This window comes from Etheostoma cragini, chromosome 5, assembly GCF_013103735.1.
Source record: "Etheostoma cragini isolate CJK2018 chromosome 5, CSU_Ecrag_1.0, whole genome shotgun sequence".
NCBI classification, from domain to species: domain Eukaryota; kingdom Metazoa; phylum Chordata; class Actinopteri; order Perciformes; family Percidae; genus Etheostoma; species Etheostoma cragini.
In genome coordinates this window covers 1,029,966-1,046,367 of record NC_048411.1, presented here as the reverse complement: position 1 = coordinate 1,046,367, position 16,402 = coordinate 1,029,966, and the positions used below count along the sequence as shown (strand labels likewise).

Below are 16,402 nucleotides of genomic sequence, written 5' to 3'. Positions count from 1 at the left end.
CCATTGTGTTAGGATGAAAGATGCATATCTCATAAACTGTATAAAGTAAACCAATGCTATCTGCATATATCACTGGAAGTGAGAAAATACAGTTGAACGGACCCTCTGAACCTGGTGTCAAACTGAAGGCCCGCCAGCCGAATACGGCCCCTGGCAAATTTGATCAGGCCCGTATATTAGTTTCTGTTCACAGTAGATTTTGGCGCGCCTAGTTGTGATCCAAACCACAAAAACTGGAAACTTTGTTTTTCAAACTGCAATTATGCGGCACTCAAAACAGAATTTGGCAGTTTTGCCGACTTTGAAACATGAGTTTACATGTTCTGGCTGTGAAACAGGTTGTTAAAAATATAATGTAATCTTTGTTTTGCTTGAGTTGTTAAACTCTACAATGGCTAAGGAACGTTTGTGCTGACTTTTTTAATCATTTATGTCGACAAAACTGTAAGTAAGAAGACTATATGACACACACAATAACACAGTCAAAGATATTTGACTTTTTCAGTCAAATTAAATCACGTCAAACAGGTCCGGCCCTTAATGCGATTCTCATTTTCCAGTGTGGCCCTTAGCCAAGTTGAGTTTGACACCCTCTAAAGTCTTCAATATAGAATTATTTAGAACTCATAATGCAGTCTAGTATATATTGTTAAGAACTATTTCTCGATTATGTGATGTCCTTTCTTTGGTCTGCCCCACTGGAGGCAGTGTGGGAGGATGATGTGGTGCCAGTAAACCAGATGACAAGGGTTGAGCCTGAATGTTAGAAGCGTTAGCTCCAGTACATTATCCATGAACAAGCCTCTGAATTCCCAGGCGGGCGGATCAATATCTTTTTGTAAGGTGGATTAGCTAGAAGCAGCATGTTGCACAATTATATGCATGGTGTTATGGCTTGTGGACAAAGGAAGCAGATTGTATAATATGAACACATTAATGTGGCAAATAATATGTAAATGGGTAGTTTGTAGTGGCCTTCCTTAATAATGATTACTTAGAGGCAGTGCATTTGAGAGGTTGGGCTGTTGTTTTGTCACACTGCTCCATATGGATATGCATGTTTGACGGTCCACATGACACAAGTTCTTTCTAAGTTCAATTTTGAATGCAGGACTTTAACAGTAGGCTATTTAGTAGAATAAGAGTATTTCTGCACCGGGGTATGTAAATCTCAATCAATATAAGGGAATCATTCTGAGATTTGATGCACTACTTCTCCCACCACCACTGCATTGAACCGTGTCATAGCAGAAGATCCACAGGTGGATCTGAGAACCTTAGCGATGGCTCCGTTCCATTAAGTGTTCCAGTAAGCTGTGAGGGTCTACAGCGTCCTGTTTACCAGGACCCTGGAGCAATAAGAAGCCAGCAGGCCTATCCCAATTCCCAGTCTGTAACTCCCTGATTCCTTTCATTCTTACATTTCTTTTATTCTATGCTTTTATTGCATTGACTTCTGTTATTTAGGCCTACAAGAATGTGGCAGCTCGATGGTATTTTTTTGCCTTCAGTGTCACCTTCCAGGCCGCTAACCCTAACTCGAACCCTAAAAATAACCATAGACAGTCAGAGAAACATGACCAGTGCTGCAGTGCCTGGAAGGAGACGTTGGGGGCAAAAAACACCGAAGTGGCATAGTGAGAAACCAATTACATTTTATAATACTTCAGAGATATCAGCCTATGTTTATACACTTGCTTCATATTACTTTACATGTAGCCTAATATATATATATATATATATATGGGGGGGAAAAGTTGTCTGACCAAAGTGACCATTTTCATGCAGGCTAACCTGTGTTCTACATGCAGAACATGTAGCCTATCATACGTAAATAATTTGCATTAAACCTCAGGATTATTCCATTTAATTTCTTAATTCGTCATTTAATATGAACAAAATTACACATTTTATGTCACTCTTTTTATTGAATAAGATGTTGAAAACGCTTTATTTTGAGTCTAGTGTGAGACAGGTGCCTATTTCTCTTCAGGCACCTGTCGAGCCAGCACACCGCCGGCCGGGGTCCTTTCAGAGCAACAACATGGCTGCCTTGTGCAGGGGCAGACACCGGTGGAAGAGGACTAACTGTCTGCGTGTTTTGACCAGAAAGCTGACAGGTGTTTGACATTATGTTATATTATTATTATACATTAGGATATGTGGCATTATGTTCTAATACAGTAGAAGAAACGGAGACCTGGAGGCGGGCCGTGGTTCTGTCTGCGTTCAGCGACGTTATGGAACTCAAACGGGTCAAAGACTTGCTTCTTATGGGGCCAGAGACTGTATGTTTAGTAGTTATTAGTATTATTAATAATAACGGTCTGTGTGTGTGTGTCCCGGTAATTCTCCCGGTGCCCTCGACCCTCCAGACCAGGTCCGGACCAGGTCCAGACCAGGTCCGGACCAGGTCCAGACCAGAACCGGACCAGGTCCAGACCAGGTCCAGACCACGCCGACTACAGCTGAACAAACGCCTTTAATAAGAAGAACCAGTAATATGACAGCAGTATATTTTTATCCTAAATATTGTCCCCCTTTCTCTCAGTTCTGGGTTAGGGTGAGGTGGACGTGCAGGTTAGTGTACCAAATTCCCCGTAACCCTATCAAAACCTTAGGGAGCAGACCGGGAGAAGCTCCCCTGTCCCCTGTCCTCTATCCCCTGTCCCCTGTCACCTGTCCCCTGTCCTCTGTCACCTGTCCTCTGTCACCTGTCTTCTATCCCCTGTCCTCTATCACCTGTCCTCTGTCACCTGTCTTCTATCCCCTGTCCCCTGTCCTCTGTCACCTGTCCTCTGTCACCTGTCCCCTGTCACCTGTCCTCTATCCCCTGTCCTCTGTCACCTGTCCCCTGTCCTCTATCCCCTGTCCCCTGTCACCTGTCCCCTGTCCTCTATCACCTGTCCTCTGTCACCTGTCCTCTATCCCCTGTCCTCTGTCCCCTGTCACCTGTCCCCTGTCCTCTATCCCCTGTCACCTGTCCCCTGTCCCCTGTCCTCTGTCACCTTTCACAACGCTTTAGTCATTTTCTTGCCAATTATTTCCAGACCATGGCTGCGACTAACTATTATTTTCATAGTCGATTCATCTCGATTCTTTTGTTAGTTGTTTTTTGATCCATAAGAATGTGGATCAGCGTTTCCCAAATCCCAAGATGACGTCCACAACCCAAAGATATTCCGTTTACTGTCCCAGAGGAGAGAAGAAACTAGAACATATTCCCATTTTAGAAGATGGAATCAAATTACTATAAACTATTTTTTTAAATAAATGAATGGCTCAAACTAATTACGTTAGATTGATTAAAATAGTTGGTGATTAAATTAATAGTTGACAACTAATCGACAAATTGTTGCACCTTTCTTCCAGACTGTACAATTACTACAAGATAAAACTTTATAAATTTGCGATACATTTTGAAATAGCCAGATTAGTGTGCATGTCCATCTCCCCAGAGAACAGGTTGATGTGTGTGTGTGTGTGTGTGTATATATATATATATATATAAAGTAAATATGTACAGTATGTATATAGGTCGGGGTTGTCCGATACTGTTTTCTTTAGGGCCAATACCGATTTATTAGGATTAATGAAACTGATAACCGCTTTGGAGCCAATATGCATTTATAGTAAAAATATAAATCTTTTAGTCAAAATTAACCTTTTTGAAGTTTATTTAAATGCTTTAAGCAATTATAATTAAAACTGAAACTTTTAAAGTAATACACGGTCAAGCTGTGTCACGTTTTAATTAATAACGTATATAATAACGAATATAAAACAGCGAGACAGATCATATGCTTATTGCCAAGCATCGGGCCGATAATCAGCCAGGCTGATAGTTAAGCAAGGGGAGGTTAATAAACTCTAATATGTCCATAATGTTCCATCAGTTGATCATCTTCCAATATGCTCACACAGGGAAGTATGACTATGACCTGGTGGTTATTGGTGGAGGTTCAGGAGGCCTGGCCTGTTCCAAAGAAGGTGAGATATTTGGAGTTATTCCTTAATGTTTGGGTATCTATGCCTTTCACTGTGATTTCTGTTTAATAATACTATACCATAATTACAGCGGCACAGTTGGGACAGAAGGTGGCTGTTTTAGATTATGTGGAGCCATCTGCTAAAGGTAATATACTTTTTTTTTTTTTTTTTTATAGAATTGTGCAAGTTGATTACAAAATTGCCATTTGCTGTTTGTCGATTTAAAGACGCCATTGTTTTCCCACCAGGTACCAAATGGGGTCTTGGTGGGACGTGTGTTAATGTCGGCTGCATCCCCAAGAAGCTCATGCACCAGGCGGCTCTGCTCGGTACTGCAGTAAAGGATGCTAAGAAGTACGGCTGGCAGATCTCAGGGCCAATCTGGCATGACTGGTAGGTCCATAAACACGCTGTCCCTTAAGTTTGTTTACTAGCTAAACACAGAGTGATACGTGTGTCTGAGTAGCTAAACAGCGCCATCTAGAGATGGACTTGCATGGGACAAAGACGCTGCTTGTGGTTGAAAAATGAATTATTTATTGGCATCGGATTGATGCTATTACAAATGTACAAAGATCACATTTTACTCAGTTTTTGGTCACTGCATGTATTAACTTTTGGGTGATCTATAAAAAAAAATTCATTAAGGAATTTTGAATTAATTTCATAAAGGAATCCATTCATAAAGGAATTTTAAACCATAAAAATGTCCAAAGAAAAGCAGCCTTAAAAAATGACCAAGGCCAAATACAAAACTGTGAATAATGTGAAAAATACTTCCTTAAATTAGAATTGGAATATATGGTGTGTGCAATATCCCCCCCCCCCCCCCCCCCCCCCCGTAACTGCTGGTGGACCCAGGCTGGGCAGGAGGGTTTATAACGACCTCTGCTGTGTTTTCCAGGGCCACCATGGCAGAGGCTATTCAAAACCACGTCAGGTCCCTGAACTGGGGGCACAGAGTTCAGCTCCAGGATAAGTAAGTAACACCAGCTTGGCTCCCTGTATTCAGACTTATTTCTTTTAAACATTTATGTAATATTATAGGCAGCGCTTCAGTGGTTAGTGTCTTTGTGCCCCATAATAGTCTGGTCAAGGTAATAGTCTCTACATCCTGCCAAGAATAGAAATTTACATTTTTATAAATGTTTCACCAATATGTATATTTCTTTTTACAGTTATTTAAAGTATATGTTCACAATATACCAACCTAAATCATAAAATTATGGAATTTGGTCTATAGTCTCTACTTGGCTTCTAAAATCAATCCCTGGTGCTAGGCACCATAAATGTGATGTTATCCACGTCTCACCCACTTCTCATGTCATACTGTCTCCTTCTCTATGGCAACGTTTCCTTCAGTTTTCATGATCATGTTTCATGGAAACAGAATGAGTATATGGAATGTTAATATGTTCTTTAACTGAAATGCAATATTCCTAAAGGCTGTACGTCTCCGTACACAACGGAAGGATTGACAGTCGGCCGGCCGGAGGGCAAACAGGTGTAGACCTCCGGGTGAACGAGCCCGAGCTTCACCTAAACGCATCCACTCCAGTGAGATAGTTAGCTCAGACTGAGCATATTACTCATTCTTCTAATACGAGTCCCTTTAATTAACAATCAGAGCTGTTGTTTACATTTCACACGTGTATTCATTACAAATATAATAATACATGGGCACATATGTTAAATAAATGTCAGATTTTTAATAATTAAGGTTAGATTTTCCTACAAGGAAAAAAAGTTCCATTGTTGGCAGAACCTAGCAGTTCGTACGTGAATATTTAAAATAACAATAGTGTGTAAAGAGATTTGTGTGACCAAGAGTATGTAGAGCATCGTACAAATTAGAAATTGTCATAATCATACTATGAAGTAACTAATGAAGTGAAAAGGGGTGTTTTCAAACACTGAAATGCACTCTTTATAGTAAATTAAGATAAACATTCAATGTGTCTGCCAACAATCAATTCCAATGAAATGTTTATGTCCTTAGAAACTCCCAGAACCCCTGGAGCATAACCCACCTGTCCACTCTTGATCCCTGATGCTCAGTATGTATGACACTGAGCCATGGGGCTGAATATCTAACTGCGGTCTGGTTGTAGTCTGCAGTCTGGCCCAGCCTCTGCGTTCTCTCTGCAACTAAATCCTGGTTCGGTCGGCGTCTTTTGAGTTCACTTTGCAAGAGTTGTAAGAAAAAGTGAAGGATGAAATGTTATTGAGTAGATCCACAAGATCTGCAGGTCAGTGCACCACCAGGAGCAACCAGCTGTTTACTCTGTGTCTGGCAGGAAGGTGAAGTATCTGAACGTCAGAGGAAGTCTGGTGGATGACCACACTGTTAAAGGACTATCGAAAGCAGGGAAAGAGGTGGGCCGCCCAGCTGTTTCATCTCTACACTCACTCGGTCCCAAACGCGTTATTACATTTCAGTTATTGAGACTAGGGCTGATATGGAGAAAATCAAATATCACAAAATCTTTGACCACATATCTCAATATCAATACGACAATGATATTGTAGTGTTGACTATTGGTGCTTTCACAAAATAGGTACACAATGAGATTTTTGATAAATAATCATCAGTAATATGGATATAATGACTAAGTGGGTAAAGACAAATAATAGAACAGTTAGAACAGTCTGGTATGTTCAGGAATGACATCATTTTACTGTAATGCAGCCTTTAAATACAGGAAAAGAATACACTTCCATATTACGATATCAAAAATCTAAGACAATATCTATGCTCATATCTCAATATTAATATAAAATCGATATAGTACCCAGCTCTAATTGAGACTACAATAAAGAGACATGAACTCCTTTGCAAACATGTTTAATATACAGTACTTGATTAAAAACTTGCAATGCCATGGCATCCTACTGTATGTTTGCATATTGTTCCCTTATGTACATATTCATAATGTTTTCACAACAAATTATTACACTGTGAAATCAGTGTATAAATCAGTTGTGGGGGGGTTTCTGCTTCATATTGAATTATTGTTATATGTTAAGTGTAACCTATAAATTCAGCCTCTCCATACCTTCTAAGAGTGCTGTAACTTGTTCTGTGTTTAAAGAGTTTCCATCATCACCAGAAGGCAGAATACTGTGGAGACCACTTGCTTTCATTTGACATTTCCTTGTTTTTTGAAGGATATGAACAAAAGCTATTACTTCACATTTCCCCCCCCTCCCTCGTGCAGATGATCCTGACTGCCAGGAACATTGTGATCGCCACAGGTGGAAGACCCAAATACCCAACAAATGTAAGTGGTTATCAGTCCCCCCCCCCCCCCCCCTTTCCCCAATTCCCCCATTGATTACAACATAAGACAAAACAAATGTGGGGGAGGAGCCAAAATCTGCTGCAGTAATGTAAACTGTGCTTTGTAAGCGTTACACTGTGACACACACGAGATGGCAGGTTTAGAGGCCAACTATGTTGTGGTTAACATTGATATATATATATATATATATATATATATATATATATGTGTTGATATTTGGTCAATGGGGGGGTAGTTCTGCTTGAAGCTTTAACTCTTGTTATATTACAGATCCCAGGAGCCGTGGAGCACGGCCTCACCAGTGACGACATCTTCTGGCTGAAGAAGTCGCCGGGGAAAACGTGAGGACCCTTCCACCTAACGACACATACACATGCACACACATGACATTGTATTATTAAGCACACATTACCCAGTCAGTGCCCTTCACATCTGATTGGGAGCTGTGATGATAGTCTATATAAAGTTTCAGTTATTTCACAATGCTTTTAATAAGTCTTAGGTGATTTTTCGTTTACCCCATGTAGTATGGCTCAGTCCTTACAGCCGTGGCCTGGGTTTGATTCCTACCGGCGGCCCTTTGCTGCATGTCATCCGTGAAAAAATGTCATCTTAAAAAAAGAAAGAAAACTGTCAATATTAAAGACAGCTAACGACAGCGCGGATATTTTGGTACTGTTTCACTATCTTAAATAATATCATCACGTGCATTTAGTATGTATCGGCTTGTTGGCGTTGTTCTCTCTACAAAGAGCCACCAGGGAAGCAGACCCTCTAACCTCTGCAGTATTAATGCCTTGCTTTACCTCGCTCGCTGACACCAACACGTCCCACTGTCACGCACTGTAATCATTCATCAGTGACATGGCGTTTGTTTTTCTCCCTTCCTGTCAGCCTGTCTTCGCCTCATGATTCAGATTAGCTGTGTGCATCCTGACCTTTACAGAACAAGCTCTTTAATCCAGCCATTTAGCCCCTGTCATCACCTGGTTAATTGGTCTTTCCCTGACGTTTCCTCTTGGCACAACGTGCAGACGGTGACTGCTGCTTGTGGTATACCTGGGGTTAGGGTTGTTGTTTGCTTCACGGTGACAGATGAGCGGAAATAATTATTTCCATATTTAAGCTTCATATGTATCTTGGCTGCCTGCACCTGGGCAGTTTTTGATTGTTTTTAATTATATTTTAAATGAATTGCAGCTTTTGATTGTATTGACTGATGCATAGTGCTTGTGGGTAAGCAGCACTTCATGACATGTTTCATAATTTTGAAGGACCATCAGTTTCCTCTATTATTTAAATTCTAAAATGTGTGTTATTCCGATGTAGTATATGTTAAGTTATATGTATGCTATTCAACTTTTTGACCACTTGTTGGCAGCACCAAATCATTCAAGTCAAAGAATTTAAACGAGTGAGGTGTAGCAGTCCTTAAACAATTACCACTGTAGCATTCAGCCTTTCAACAAAACACCTTTGTATATGAAGCAGAATGATCCATTCAGGCCAACCACTTGAGCTCAGGAAGTCCTTTGATGTAAGAGTGTGATGGTTTAGTGGAGTCCTGTACCTCCCCGCAGGCTGTAAGGCTTAGCATTAGCTTTAGCTTCCTCTGTAAGAGTACTAAACCACACACTCTAGCCGGAGATGTTGTTGTGATACTGAGCTGTCAGCTCTGCAGGTGAGGTCCGAGAGGCTGTTTCTGCCGGCAGGGCTGGCGTGTGTGTGTGTGTGTGTGTGTGTGTGTGTGTGGAGGGGAGGGGCTGGTCCAGGTGAGTGATGGGTGTCTAATGGGTCTTGGAGCACATGACAGCCCAGAGCTGGCTGCCATCATCGTGCTATCTGGAGAAAGCAGCGAGCGCGTGCCAGCTGCACTGTGATACTGGTCTCGGGATAGGCCAGCAGTTGAGTTGGAGCAGAATGAGGGTCTGTGTTGCAGGTCTAACGCTACGTTGTGTTGTCGTATAATGAACAAGGATCACACTTCCCCGGCAATATCTTTCAGCAGTTTATTGCAAAGCACCACAGATGGCTGCAGCCTAACTTCCCAACTGCTGTAGAGAAACACGACATCACAGCGTAACTAAATGTCCCACGACAGCCAACGCGCTCTCAAAAGGAAGTACACGGTTCAACGCTAAGGTTGTAGCTGTATTTAGGTTTTAATGGTTGAAAGGCTGGTTTAAGGCATCATCAGCGTTGCGTTCTCCCTCAGTCCCTGAAGCTCTGGCAAGACTTAAAACCAAAACAGTGACTTGAATATGTCTATTAACAAATACATTAAAATTGTCTAAGCAACATTAGATGAAAGTACCTAAGTTGGACTCCCACCAAGCCTTTGCAACAAAAGCGCCCACATTCCAGACCGAATCTAGTGTTTATCTGTGTCGGGGCTTCTGAAGAACTTCTCAAGGTAAACAGGCTGCCACAGATTGTCAGCAGCTAACCTCCTCCTCAGGAGCTGCGGGTTCACTGGGACCTTGTCTTGTCTTGAGCTCCCGACCACATGCTACCACTCTGCTGCCAGGAGGCAAACCTCAGGCATTTTATCATGGTTCTGTTTGTTGTTGTGGGTCTCTTTTTCCAATGTGTTTCTCCAGTTGGGAGTCATAGTTGTATGAAACATAAACCACACATATAGACTAGACATCCTCTGTGACTCCCTTTTTAAGAGTAACATTTAGAGCTTTGACTGTTTCATGCCTGTGATAATCTAGCGTGGCAGTTTGTCTTAACAAAGTGGAGGAACCGGGATTTTAGTGCAGCTCATAACATGATACTGTAGACTGTATGCTGAATTGGCTTTCCCTGCACTTTAATATCAAATTATTTAAAGGATTATTGATCTGACATATGACACCCAAACAGTGTATGCATTGAATACTGTAAGATAGTATGTGTGGTTAATATCCTGGATACACAAAGAATTATGGAAAACGGGGTTATTGAAAGGGGTGAGAAGGGTTGTAAAGGATCTACAGTACAGCATCATCTTTCAGATAAAAAATATAGCGTCTGTGCAGATTCTAGACCAATGTACAAGGAGAAGGAAGAAGGGCTAGGGGAAGGGAGACGGTTAGTGATGAAAGTGTAGAATCAAGCTAAAGCTCTTTGCCTAAGCTTCTTTAAGCCACTTCACAATACGTGCTAAGTGCAGCGGTGCATTACACAGACCTGGGGAAAATGGGCAGCATGGCTTTTAGTGGTTTCTGTTAGCATGGACAGGGGCAGGATGTGCCGCAGGCAGCCCGAGCTGTCAGGTGGAGTAGACCGAAGTGATGGAGGTCTGGGTTGGAGAGGTAAAAGCAAGCGAGAGAAGAGGGCCTCATCCAAGCAGGTGACGGGCATCACTCAGCCCGCTGATGTGTGGACTTGAGCCCTGAACATGGCACACCCCATCTGCAGGGATTAGCCCAAACGCCACAGATCTCAAGGCTGGATTTATAGTGTGATTCACTTGGACCACACACACACACACACACACACACTCCGACATTTACTCCACACGTCTTCACCTCCACCGGGTTGTGAAGTTCTGTAATTCATCACCTCTTTAATTCTAGGATTTTAAAGTAAACCTTTTCAACTTTGGATTTACTTTATTTTATTAGGCCAAAGTGTGCTGCACAATGATTAATTTTTTTCTTTTTTATCAGCTTCTCTTTATTTGTGTTTTGCAGGCTTGTGGTTGGAGCCAGCTGTATCCTTTGTCTGACAGAGAGCTTGTAAATGAAGGCAATGTAAAAAGTCTGCTGGGAATCTGTAGATGTATAGCAAAGTTATTAACTTGATAAAAACATTGGCACTTGTTTCGAATAGTGTTTCTGAATAACTCTTAGCACCTGCGTAAAACTCACGGTGTCATATCAGCAGAACTACACTCAGACTCAGCTTTCCAGTCTGAGATGCATCATGTACATGGCCATTTGGTAAACTATGATAAAACAAAAATTCTGACATTTTCCAACTCCAGATTAACTATTATTGTGTTTGTATGCTGCTGCATGATTGTGATTGCCCCTTTTTTTTAGCTGCTTTCTTGTCTAAGAGTGGAGTTTGTCATTTGTTATGTGCGATGGACACAACAGGCGCTACTGTACTTGTGATTAATGAAAAGTACGTACTGTAATCCTCAACCTGCTGTTGCTCAGATGTGGCTCTGGAGTGTGCAGGCTTCCTCACCGGCATTGGCTTGGACACCACAGTGATGGTCCGCAGCATCGCCCTCCGGGGGTTTGATCAGGTATTGCTCCCTGAACTTCACTCTCCGGAATCATGCAAGTGATTTTTGTCATGTTTAAAGGTGGATATTCTTTTTCGGTTGATGCAGCAAATGGCGGGTCTGGTGACAAACTACATGGACGCATATGGGACCAAATTTGAATGGATGTGTGTCCCAAAAAGAGTGGACAAACTGTCCTCAGGAGCTCTCCAGGTGACCTGGACTGACACCCACACAGGCAACGAACACAAGGACACCTACGACTCTGTGTTATGGGCAGTTGGTAAGTCTGTGTATGTGTTTCTGTGTGTGGGTCACATTTTGGGGTCATTTCACTTAAATCTGAAACAAACCTGAACTAATTTGAGGGAAATGCTAAATGAACTCTCACCCCCTCCACAGGGAGTTAACGGGACAGGTTTAAATGGAGAGTGTGAGAGGCGAATTGTTGCTTCTGGACACTTGAGTAGACGAGAAGCCAGAACTTTAGACTTGATAAAAGTGAGGGCTCAAGACTCGATCTGTACTTGACTGTTGACCCCAGGACCAAATCCAGGACCAATCAGTAAATAAGACAGTGTCAAGCATTTCTTGCATAGCCTCACATTAGAAATATTACACTGTTGTCAACATCGCTTTGAAAGGAAAATGTTAAATCTGTTGCAACTGCCTTTTACATGCTTAAGACTTGAATTAGATTTCCCCCAAAAGTCAAAAAAACTGCACTGACGGATGCTTAAACCTGAATTATTTAATCCAATACATTCCTTTTAAATCTGAAGCCACCTTGGCACCAGTCTTTTTTTATAAACCAAATATTAAATTGCCTTAATTATGACAAACTCTACTTTGCAAGTTGGTTAAATTGACAATGAATGGATGCAGTTTACAGTACAGGAATGAACTCTGTATCCCCTATTTTGAAAAATCTCTCAAGGTATTACATCTAATACACCAGCCATATATATAGTTTCCCATAGATGTGTGTATGTGTTTATATATATATTACTGTTCTCCCTGCTATCATCAATTTCAGTGTCATCCTCAATAGAGTGCAGTATCAGCAGATAGATGAATCAAGGCTGAAAACAAAGTAATAAAGCCTGAGTGATGGGAATGGCGAGGGGAAGTGTTAATCACCCACCGCTAGCTCTCTGGCTCTCTGGTTGGAGAGGGGCAGGATGCACCCAGACACAGGGTCACTACGTTCCCCTCTTTGTTCTCCCGCTCTGGGCCTTCCTGCCCATGCCAGCCCTGCGGAAACCAACCCTGCATCTGTCACTGCCATCCCTGCCCGCCCGCGGCCCTCTGCCTGCCGTTACCACCAGCCTTCCTCCTCTTCATTCTGGTCAATTCATTCTCTAATCTATCTTTTCACTTCTCCCATTTCACCAGCAGTATGAGTAACAATGGAGGGAAGATCTGTCAGGGCCACTGCTATTGTTTTTGTGTGTTTAGTGGTTTCAAAGACAGCGCATTGTTTCTGACTATCAGACTATCAGACTTTGCCTCCCCACTCTGTCGTTGTGTGGAGGGAGAGAGGGTCCTCTCTTGCTCCATGCGTGCGACAGCGACAAGGATGTGCGTGACCCTGCAGCTGAGATGACGTTTGCTCTTCCCTCCCGTGGCTCAATTCCCACATCGTCTCAGCGTGAGACTGCTGGTGAGAATATGATTTCCATTGAGTGCATGTATCAGTAGGTATACTGACATGCGTGTGATCCTAACACCCTGATGTTTCCTCTGTTCATTAGAGCAAAAGTTCTCACAGCATATTGACATTTTGGGACCTGGATCATTTTTTTCGGTTTCAATCCACAGTGCACCAAACTATTATGTATTTAAGCCAATTTGTATCCTCTTTCACATTCTATTTCACATTAAATGCAGCACATTATTTGATAGTTTTTCATTGGTTTATTTAACAGCACCACAACTTTAAATTCCGCAAAACTGTGTCACATAGTCGTAACACCAGCAGCAGTATCATTGTGTTACTAGCTCAGACCTTGGGAGGACCCAGCTATATCCATGACAGCTTTTGTTCCCATACAGTTCAGTGGGAACCAGTAACAACGTGGCCTCTGCTCTTTGATGTATGCATGCAGGAGTTATGAGTACAAGGCCACATCCCTTTAATGTGACCTTACACTAGGGGCCGCGCCGGGTTCCAGGCCTCTGTGGAGTTATTAAAGGCCAGAGGGGACCGGGGGACAGTATCACCACTGTCTGCCACATCCTTCTCCACGGCACTGCCTCCCTCCACCTTTCCCCTGCTCCTTCCTGGCCTCATGGCCGCTCCCCTGTGCAGGTGTGCCAGCAGAAACACACCAGGAAACAGAACATTTCCACACTTCCTGTCTGCTTGCAGACAGTGGGCACATTAGTCTTCCTCCTCTCTGCGTGCTACAGTACAGAAGGATGTCATTTGAAAACATTTCCTAGTTCTTTTTTAAAAGACATTTGCCCGTCAAAGTTTTTCAAGTTACCGATGACATCCCTGAATGTTGCTCTCCTGTCTCTATTACCCTGCGGATACATTGCAGTGCAATTGAGAAATAACACTTGAAAATAGACTTTTTTTAGACATTTTTTGGCAGGAACAGGTCACTGTGAGTGAATAAATATCGTCACCATTAATCTAGCAGCATTGACAACTGAGTCCACAGTAGTATGTGACATTAAACATCTTAAAATATAAAACATTTTTGTTGAAATGTCTAACATCTGTAACGATCTTGCAGTTAGACTTGAGCTTTTTTTTTTTTAAAGCCACTGAAAATGTGGTCTTATATAAAGTATATTTATATATTTGTGTATATTTTATGTACAATCTGCTTCAGGGACTATGTGGGCGTGATTTGATCAGATTTGATGGACAGTGCTAACAACATAAGCAACCAACCCCCCCAATTGTCATCACGTTTTGATTCAACTGTGTCAAGTCTGATTGGTGCACAGAGGTACATGACATCACCTTTTTCCAACTGAGCACCCACTTTAATGCAGTGCGTGACAAAAAAAAAAAAATAGAAAGGCTGAAATCTTTTCTATAAAAACAATCTGTTCTAACTTTGGCAGGAAATAGTGTGTGTTCATAGGTCCCACCACTCAGGAACAAGCTGGTGGAGAAAGCTGGTTGTTGGTGAAATAAAAAGCAGTCAGAAGTTATTATTAAGTAATGTTGGTAACTTTGTAGGTTAAGGTTTGGGTTGCCCACCTGTGAAACAGTGGTGATACTAAAACAAACCTGTCTATAAAATAAATGGAATGCATTTCCAGCTTTTAATTTGCACAGACGCTAAAAGTCTTTTCTACAGTTAGGGAGCTCTCTTTTTGCATCTTAAATTCTTTTTTTTGCCTGAAATAGAACATCTAATCAATTTTTTGCATCCTGTGTGATCTATTCCTCCAAGAGAAACAGTCTCCCCCTCACATTGCTCTCCCTTTTGTCTTTGTTCATTTGATTGATCAGATAAGCGTCCAGCTCTCATTTCAACTCGTGAAGGGTTGTTGTGGCTAATTGGCCTAGCAGTCTAGAGGCTTCCTCTTAATGTCACAACAGGCTTTGTTCAGATTTGTGTGTGTGTGTGTGTGTGTGTGTGTGTGTGTGTGTGTGTGTGTGTGTGTGTGTGTGTGTGTGTGTGTGTGTGTGTGTGTGTGTGTGTGTGTGTGTGTGTGTGTGTGTGTGTGTGTGTGTGTGTGTGTGTGTGTGTGTGTGTGTGTGTGTGTGTGTGTGTGTGTGTGTGTGTGTGTGTGTGTGTGTGTGTGTGTGTGCGCGCGCCTTATCAGCCAGTCCACTGGTGTTGTGTCCTCGCCATACAATGGCGCTGTGGTCACTGCTACAGTACAGCACTGAGTGGAGCTACAGGAAGGCCATATGAGAGTCTATACTTACCAGTCAGATTGTACCGATATGGCTTTTGTAGGCCAATACAGATGTTTTTGCAATGATTGATGCTGAAATTCAGTATTAACAAAGCAGAAAATATCAAGTATTTTACAGCTGCAGAAATGTGGGGGGGAAGCCTCGACAGGATGTAGGTAATTATGGGACACACACCCCACTGAAACTCAGACTAATAAAAAACTATTTAATCCTCCTTTTTAACATTTAGAAGTTATGTACACTTCATAAATAATAATAAAAAACTATAATGTGGTTATCAGCAGTGTTCTTCAATGTATTTGTCTCCAATGATAACTTCTCCTATGAAGCAACTGGAACGGTGTAGACAAGTTATCAATAAGTGAACATCTCATGGCCTTCAGCGGCGGATAGAGTAAAGAAATAGTATTAATAATAATTTACAAAAAACAATATGTGATAATAAATCATCAAAAATAAATTAAAAGTTTTAAATAAATCAATCAATCTTGATATATATTTTTGTGATTAAAGCTGTTATCTATTCACTAACTCTTTACTCAGCTGTTATGGATGCTTCACAAGATTAGTCACAGTAGTTGACATATTTGAATGAAACACTTCACAATCAGCTGACCATTGTAGTGACATCATAGTATATTATACTGTAAACCATTCCTTATTGTTCAAAGCCTGTACTTATGAAGGTGAAGTGCAGGAAGTCTTTATGACATCATCACCCACCACTTTTAATCAATTTTTTTTAACTTCAGAATCAAAACAACAATAGTTCAATTAAGAATATTCAACTTCAAAATATAAATTTGCTAAATTCCGCTATAATTCACAGGAAATGATGTGAATGTGAGAATGACATGCATATGCAGACTCTCCAGTGTTATAGGACAAGAAAATATCTTACCTTTGGGAATTGGTCATGACTGCCTAACTTCCCCTCTTTCCTCCTCCTCTGTGCTGTCCATCGTCTTCAACCACCCATGCTGTGTCCCTGTAGCCCCC

General features: G+C 41.7%; 1 protein-coding gene across 1 annotated transcript in view; it reads left to right on the top strand.

Moving 5' to 3' along the window:
* The first annotated feature begins 1,998 nt into the window (after positions 1-1,998).
* The window catches only part of txnrd2.2 (thioredoxin reductase 2, tandem duplicate 2), a 23,181-nt gene continuing 8,777 nt past the window's right edge, over positions 1,999-16,402 (top strand). The window contains exons 1-11 of the mRNA XM_034871843.1: positions 1,999-2,120; positions 3,925-3,990; positions 4,079-4,135; positions 4,239-4,383; positions 4,895-4,969; positions 6,288-6,366; positions 7,209-7,271; positions 7,563-7,633; positions 10,973-10,992; positions 11,444-11,535; positions 11,623-11,797. Of these exons, the coding sequence (XP_034727734.1) occupies positions 2,045-2,120; positions 3,925-3,990; positions 4,079-4,135; positions 4,239-4,383; positions 4,895-4,969; positions 6,288-6,366; positions 7,209-7,271; positions 7,563-7,633; positions 10,973-10,992; positions 11,444-11,535; positions 11,623-11,797 (919 nt within the window). The 5' untranslated portion in view covers positions 1,999-2,044. The remainder of the gene's footprint in view (positions 2,121-3,924; positions 3,991-4,078; positions 4,136-4,238; positions 4,384-4,894; positions 4,970-6,287; positions 6,367-7,208; positions 7,272-7,562; positions 7,634-10,972; positions 10,993-11,443; positions 11,536-11,622; positions 11,798-16,402) is intronic.